We start from the raw sequence: 7,287 nt of genomic DNA on the forward strand, positions 1-7,287 counted from the left end.
GTGGATAATAACTCTCTCTTTCGGGGAAATACTTGTCCAGCAGTGGGACATCTGGGATTGGGATGATGATTATAATTTCCGGATAAAGGGAGTAGGTAATAAGTGAGAGGGTAGAGAATGGTTTATTAATACTTGACCTTATTTGTTTGTCTGTTTCTGCATTTTCAACAATCACAATTTCAACAGGTTACAGATGGGTCGTGCAGTTTGAGACCTCTGTTACTTACATTATTAAGCAAAGAATTAGAGTTATTATACTGTGAAGTACCTCTTTGTTATTTAGTGGGCTAATATAAGAGCTATAATGAAAACAAATAAAAACATACTGATATATAAAATAAATGGTTTTCAATCATTTGTCAGAAGATATTTTTTTACATGAATACCTTTAATTATAATGCACAAAAATCTGATCAAAACCACCGTTAGTCCGACTTAGAAATACTCAAATAGATACTTTAAAAATAATGAAAGGATAATAATAGGACAGGAAAAAAAATAATATCCGTACTTCCCAAAGATCCGGATGTTTACCGAACCACGTGGCGGGATGGTGACAAAAATATCGCAGCGCGGGCTGGTACAAGCTCACCATGTCGTGGAGATAATATTCTTAAGATTTTACACGAAATCTAAAGATAGTTAAACATTTGTTTTCTATTAATTTTGCATAAAGACTTATATTGAAGTAATAAATTCTCTCTTCAAATCTTTACTTAGCTTGATTCCGTTTATGTTTTCTCTTTATGATTTATTTTTCATTTTTTGAGAAAAATTGTTTACTGCCAGTATTTTTGCAAGGAAAGTACCCAAGAGTACCCTAGGAGAAGATTTAATCAGCTAATTTTTAGAGACAATACAATAAAATTAATACGATTGTGGTCTTTTAGATGTTAACAAATAAAACAGCTGTTTGATAAGTGCTTAGAGCATAGATTTGGATGCGAATTGTATCAGATAAATGTATTCAGAAAACAAAACTGATGCCTCGGTCAACCCTCTGCAAGCGCTGCATTTCATATTATCCAATAACGTCTTTATCATTAAACACGGTCCAAATAGAAAATTAATTGAAAAGAAGTACCCTTATATGTTAGTAAACATTCAATCATATAGTATTAGTGTTTTCAATATCCATCGCATTGAATTTAGAAAACACGAAAAACAAAAAGAATGCCCAAACAAATCTCAGAATTGCTATCCCCTCTGCATCGCAGTAGTATTTCTGTAAGCGAGTAGCGACAGTTTGGCCGCGCTCCAGTCGCACGCGCAGCTCTCGTGTGGTTAATATTCATCGCGATTTTACTAATTAACTCTTTTAATAACGGGTTAAATTTAACCGTAGGTTTATATATTTGTATTGGCGGTTTATGTGTTCACAAATATAGATAATAGTGGTAATAGTGTTAATGGTGTGGTTGAGGAATTAATGTAAAGACAAGGAAACTTTTGTGTGAAAACTGAAATTCTTTAACGAATAGTTTAAATTTCCGGTGATAATAATAGAACAAATGATTTTAGATGGCAATAATTGTAACGAAAATTGACGTGCCATATAAAATAAACTAACTGAAAGTGTATAAAAAAATCAAGGTACTAAATACTCTGGATCTGAAAATAAAGAAGAAGAGAGAGACATTATAATAGAACAAAATTTGATTTCAAAAACGGTTAAACTATCAAATCGAAAAACATTGATGTTTATAAAGTCAACGCAAAATCAGTTTAAGATTTATCCAATGATAAAAATAAAATCAGGACCTTTGATGCCGTCGGAAACAAAGGCGACCATCCATCGTAATAACAAAACAAATCAGACACTGAATTACAGCTGCACAATAAAGAAAATCTTAACCAACTCACTCTCCAAACAGTCAATAAAAGCAAAGAGCAAACAAATAATAAAACATTCACTATTTTGAGACGCAAACAAGATGGCTAACCGGCACGCGACCGCTATTTATATTTGCATCTCTTTCTTCCTTACACCTATTAATACAAGCGCGAGAGTGTACGATGAATTTTATTCGGACGACAGTGAAATAAGATATACTAGGGAGTACAGCTTAAAGCAAGGAGCTTTGCGAGGGATGATTGTAAAGCCTAGTAGACAATACAATTTGCAAAGCGTTGAGATGTTCTTTGGAATTCCGTATGCTGCCCCGCCTATAGGAAGTTTCAGATTCATGCCACCAGGTAAGCAATAAAGTGTGTTTGTATAGCAATCACAATTTGTAATTTGTTATAAAAAATCTTTTATAATTTTATTGGAATTTCGTATTACACTCTACACTTTCACGGATGAAAAATACCTTGGATATTGTCAACTATTCTTGGATTCTTATCATTATAATCATCAACTGCTAATTACACACCTAAATATGGTTAAGGTCTAGTGCGGTTTGGGGGCTTTACACGGTTTCAAAGGATTTTGAATCTTCTTTGACATGTAGGTTTCAACACTATGTTTTACTTCGCCACTGGAGAGTAGTATTGCTATTGCTAAACATTTTCAAATGTATGTAACTTTGAAATTAAATTCATAGGTATATGCCCATCATTAAGCCACCGTTCTTCCACTGGGCTCCTACTAATCCTGGGTTCCAATATATAGATGTATATTTTTTCTCCACCATTGTAGAAGAGTGGTACTTTTGTATGTCCAAGACAATGACTCTCCGAACTAATTTTTAACTGAATTATAGAATGCTGAACAATCAGCATTAAGTAAATTATTCAGAGTTACTATGACTGTGTAATAATAGATAAATTAAATAAAATGAATAAAGTAGCTTTAGTGGTAATTAATGGAAATAACTCCAAAGAAAAAGTATCAAATAATAGCTTCTGAAGTGGAAACAAACCAAACAAAGCTTAAAGTGTCCCCAACAAAAAGGGTGACGAAAGAAAGAATTAACATAGAGATGAAAAGTAAACTCAATGAGTCAGTCTGAATTAAATGGCAGTCGTAAAACATTTGAAAGTTCTGCTTGCTTTTACGTTATACGATTTTGTATCCTGGCGATATACGTTGATTAATGTAGGTATTAAATAAAGTACGTTGTGATTAAACTAAGTCATAAGAAATAAACTTCTTTTCAGGCAGAATGTTTATCAACGAAACGAAAAATAATATCTACGAACGCACAAAATTACTAGAAATAATTTTTAAACGAAATAATATTTTTAATACAGTTGCTCAAAACGTGGTATTTTTCGCACTACAAATCGTGCGGAAAGTTGGATTTCTCGCACTACATAGTGCTTTTTACTTTTCCAGTTTTTTTTAAATTTACTGTTGTTTTAAGTCTTAAACATAGAACTAAAGAGATTGTATATTTATTTCATATTTATGTGCTTTGTGACGTAAGTCATTCGTCATTAAAACATATTTATTTACAAATACTATATAATGTACGTATCGAGTGGAGGTCTCTGCCTACCCCTGAATGGGTGACAGGCGAGATTTTATGTATATATTTGTTTTATGTATTACAGATAAATTGTATCTCACTACCGTGCACGGGTTCCTAAAGAAGTTTAAACAAAAGTACCAGGACTTCATAATAAGAAAAGTGGTTACAGACCGATATTACAGAAAATAAACAAAAACAGCACGTTAGAACTATATTTCCATAGACTTTTAAATAATGGTTGCAGTGGTTGTATTTCATTATTTTAATTTACTAGCAGAAAATGAGTTTTTTTTAAATACTGTTTTATTTTACTTTCACTGTAGTTTTTTCGCAAATGTATTAAAAAACGTCGTTTGATACACGTGCGGATTTGTCATTTTCACTTGTCTCGCGTCTTGACCCTCGCCTCTGGCTCGGACCAAGAAGCCTCGAGCCTCGTGAATAATGACTAACTTTCCGCACTTATATCAAAAATAACTATTATAATAATAACGAGACAAATGTAATAAGGTTTATGACAAAAGAGTTCATGACTGAGCATCTGAGGACTCTGAGAATACATAGCCCACCATAGAAAGGACCACAGAAACAATATTAATACATTGGCACAGCGAATAGAATGTTAAGTAAAATAATATAATAGTTGTATTTATTGGACTGGTAATAACGTGCCAGAGAACCATACTTAAGTAGTGTAGTTCTCTGATCTTAAACCAGGAAATGTCCTACACTATTAGTTGCTCTAAAGCATTAGAAATCACACACACAGCGCCTACAGTGCAAATTATTAGGTAACCGATGTTATCTAACAAATCGTGACGTATAAAGTTTTAACTTTTTTTTATTGTAAGGACCGAAATCTTGATGGCGCAGTTAAATCTTAATTACAATGTTAGTTATACGGACAACGGCACATCAGACTACACATTTTTGTTCGAAAATCGGCTCCAGTGCAACGGAAGACGATACGTCAATGTGTAGCTTGATGTGCTGGCGTCTGTACGTTTGTTTGTGTTTAGTATTTTAATCTGAAATTGAAGTAAAATGGAATAATTTAAATTGACTATTAGAAGGCCTATAAAAATAGATATTCAGACATCAAACGTATAATTATCTATCTGTATAAAACAATGACACTTGCAGTGCAAAAGTCGCGCTTTAAGAAGTGTTGAGTATTTATGTGGTCTGTGGTTGAACTCATATTTTATGAAGTACAATTAAAAATATAATAGACACAATAACATTTTAACATTCACAGATATATTATATTTAGAATTTATGTTGTTGTTTATTTTATTTTTTTTAATTTTAACAACGCACACATTCAACATAGCCCCTCGCCTAGGAAAACTCTGTGTCGCGAGTGCCATGGACACACACATAGACAAACACAAATTACACCCAAACTCACGAGAGGAATAAATGTAGGGCATACAAATATTTCTCCCGGCCCGGGAATCGAATCTGTTCGATCGGCATGGTTTGGCCATGGGGGCAGTTAAAATGGACTTGCACGCAGTGATAAAAGCTATTGGGACTGTTTAACTTATGTCTCAGGGTGACGGGATATGTGGTACGTACTACAGCCCCTGAGATCTTTGTGATTTAAAGCTCTGCGTGATACTACAACTGTTATGGACAGGCGTGTCGCGTACCACCAGGTTTCTTCGTATTATAAAAAAAACCTACTACGCAAGAAACAATGTATCGTTTCCAATGATGCTACTTAATATGAAACTTATTTTTCATATCTAAGGACTCCTTACATGTCCCAAGGTCAAGGTAGTATATTTGTTTTTTGAAGACAATACGCGATAACATCCTAAAAAATAGTTCCATTTCTATTATGCAGTAATCGTGAAAATTGAAGAACTCCGTGCAAATGTAATTCAAAATTATAACAGAAGACCTAACATCACTCTTTGTCTTCAAGTATTTATATTAGTAAGTATTTGAGACCCAATTAGACCATACCTATAAAGCTCTTTTTTCGTCTATTTTAATTCCGGCTATAAGTAAATATTCTGCTTTCAAGGCAAGAGTGATTAGGCATTTTCTAGGTAAACATGAGCTAACCTCCACACCAAAGTCATTTATCATCAGATGACACTATAGTTAAATGCTTATCTATAACTAAAATTACCATTTTTTTGTTCCAGTCAGTGCCCCACCCTGGTCCAACGTGTTAAAAGCAACAAAGTTCGCCCCAGTTTGCCCACAAGCAATACCCCCTGTGAAGAAGGGCAACCCCCCTACATTGGGTAGACAACACTATATGAACAAGATTAAACCCTTCCTCAAAAATGAATCAGAAGATTGTTTGTATTTGAACATTTATGTGCCACATCGAGGTAAGAAGGACAAACCATATACACTTTGAAGTATTAGACTTCTCAAATGTCACCCATATAACGTTCGCATTGACTTCTTAATAAAAATTCCCATTGATTTCTTGAGCCAAAAAATTTGAATAACATGTATCTGGTCTCAAACTAAAGAATTCCCTATATATATATAGTAGCAGTATCCCTGTATTGGCAGTAGAGCTCCTAGGGAAAGAGTTCGTCCTGGTAACTACTGTCACCTTACCTATTTCTGTCGCCAAGCAGTACTAGTGAGAGCATTACTGCGTTCCGGTTTCAAAGGGTAAGGGAGCTGGTGAAATTACAGGCGATTTAAAGCTCTGAGGGGCACTGTACCTATTATGGACAGGCATGTTGCTTACCATCAGGCGTACGACTTGTTCGTCCCGTCACTTAGTTTTAGTGGAACAAAATTACCTTCGGGGGAACTATCCAGAATACACACACCAGAAACAATTCCGCAATCGTTTCCTAAATTACTATCCAGGACCTCATCATCAACAGCTGGTAATTCTAATAGCTGTGTTACTAAGGATGTAAAATTACGATTATAAAATAAAAATCTTATAAGTGACGTTTGATGAGAGACAGAAGTAACGTCGCAATTAACAACCCAAAGCTGGTTCTCTTAACGTCTACTGCATAGGTACATCATGCCGCTGAGCACGTGCCTCTTAGCCCTTTAAGCTAGGTTCAACCAAGTTGGAGGTTTAAAGTGTTTTCCAAAAGTATTTCTTCTTCTTCTTCGACATGCAGTTTTCATCACAATGTTTTCCTTCAGCGTTAGCCAGAGGTACTTCTACTAAACATTTACATATTGTATGTAAGTTAGAAATTAAAGTCATATGCAATGCTGCCACAGGAATTCGAACCGTCGACTTATCAATTAAGTTGAAAGGGTTGTAACCCTAAGTAGCCGTGAACAGGTTCACGGCAATGAAATGGGAAACTTCCGGTCCACAAAATTTATTAAAGAACAAAGTTTAAAGAAAGGGCTGTAACAATAAAAAGGTAAATGTAAAAAAACAGGTACAACAGTATAAAACACTCCCTACACTTTATTATTAAGGCACTTACCCCTGCCCTGGGCTGAGTAACTGAATTACAGATTTAGGTACACGAAGGCTGTAGACTTATAAATTATTACACATGATTTAACTTATTAAATGATTACAAACGTAGTAAAGAACCAGAATAAGCGATTATTCGCGATGGAATTTGGAACAGCTTCGACTGTTGTGGCGGTCGAGCTGGGAGTGATCGTGGTACGAAAACAAAATGAGAAAGTGTAGGAAGATGGAACAATTCAAATTTAAAATTTAAATACATGTAAAATAAAAAATTATGGATACAAGCGGAGAGAGGCGATACAAAGAGGTGAGATAACGGTGTAAGGAGGTCACACCGTCACAATGTAGTACCTAACCACCCACTCGGGCTATCACATAATACCACATTCCTGGAGTCATAAGGTTACATATGCAAAATTACAACTTTTCGGGAGAGAG

The 7,287-nt window shown here is 34.7% G+C and overlaps 1 protein-coding gene across 1 annotated transcript; it reads left to right on the forward strand.

The window, feature by feature from the left end:
• The first annotated feature begins 1,851 nt into the window (after positions 1 to 1,851).
• On the forward strand, positions 1,852 to 5,796 carry LOC113240512 (neuroligin-1-like). Its single transcript, XM_026477842.1, has 2 exons — positions 1,852 to 2,196; positions 5,576 to 5,796. Exons 1-2 carry the CDS (start codon positions 1,935 to 1,937, stop codon positions 5,794 to 5,796), a joined length of 483 nt encoding a protein of 160 aa, XP_026333627.1. The 5' UTR covers positions 1,852 to 1,934.
• The last annotated feature ends 1,491 nt before the right edge of the window (positions 5,797 to 7,287 follow it).

This window comes from Hyposmocoma kahamanoa, unplaced genomic scaffold (genome assembly GCF_003589595.1).
Source record: "Hyposmocoma kahamanoa isolate Upper Pololo Valley unplaced genomic scaffold, ASM358959v1 145792, whole genome shotgun sequence".
Classification (NCBI taxonomy): Eukaryota; Metazoa; Arthropoda; class Insecta; order Lepidoptera; family Cosmopterigidae; genus Hyposmocoma; species Hyposmocoma kahamanoa.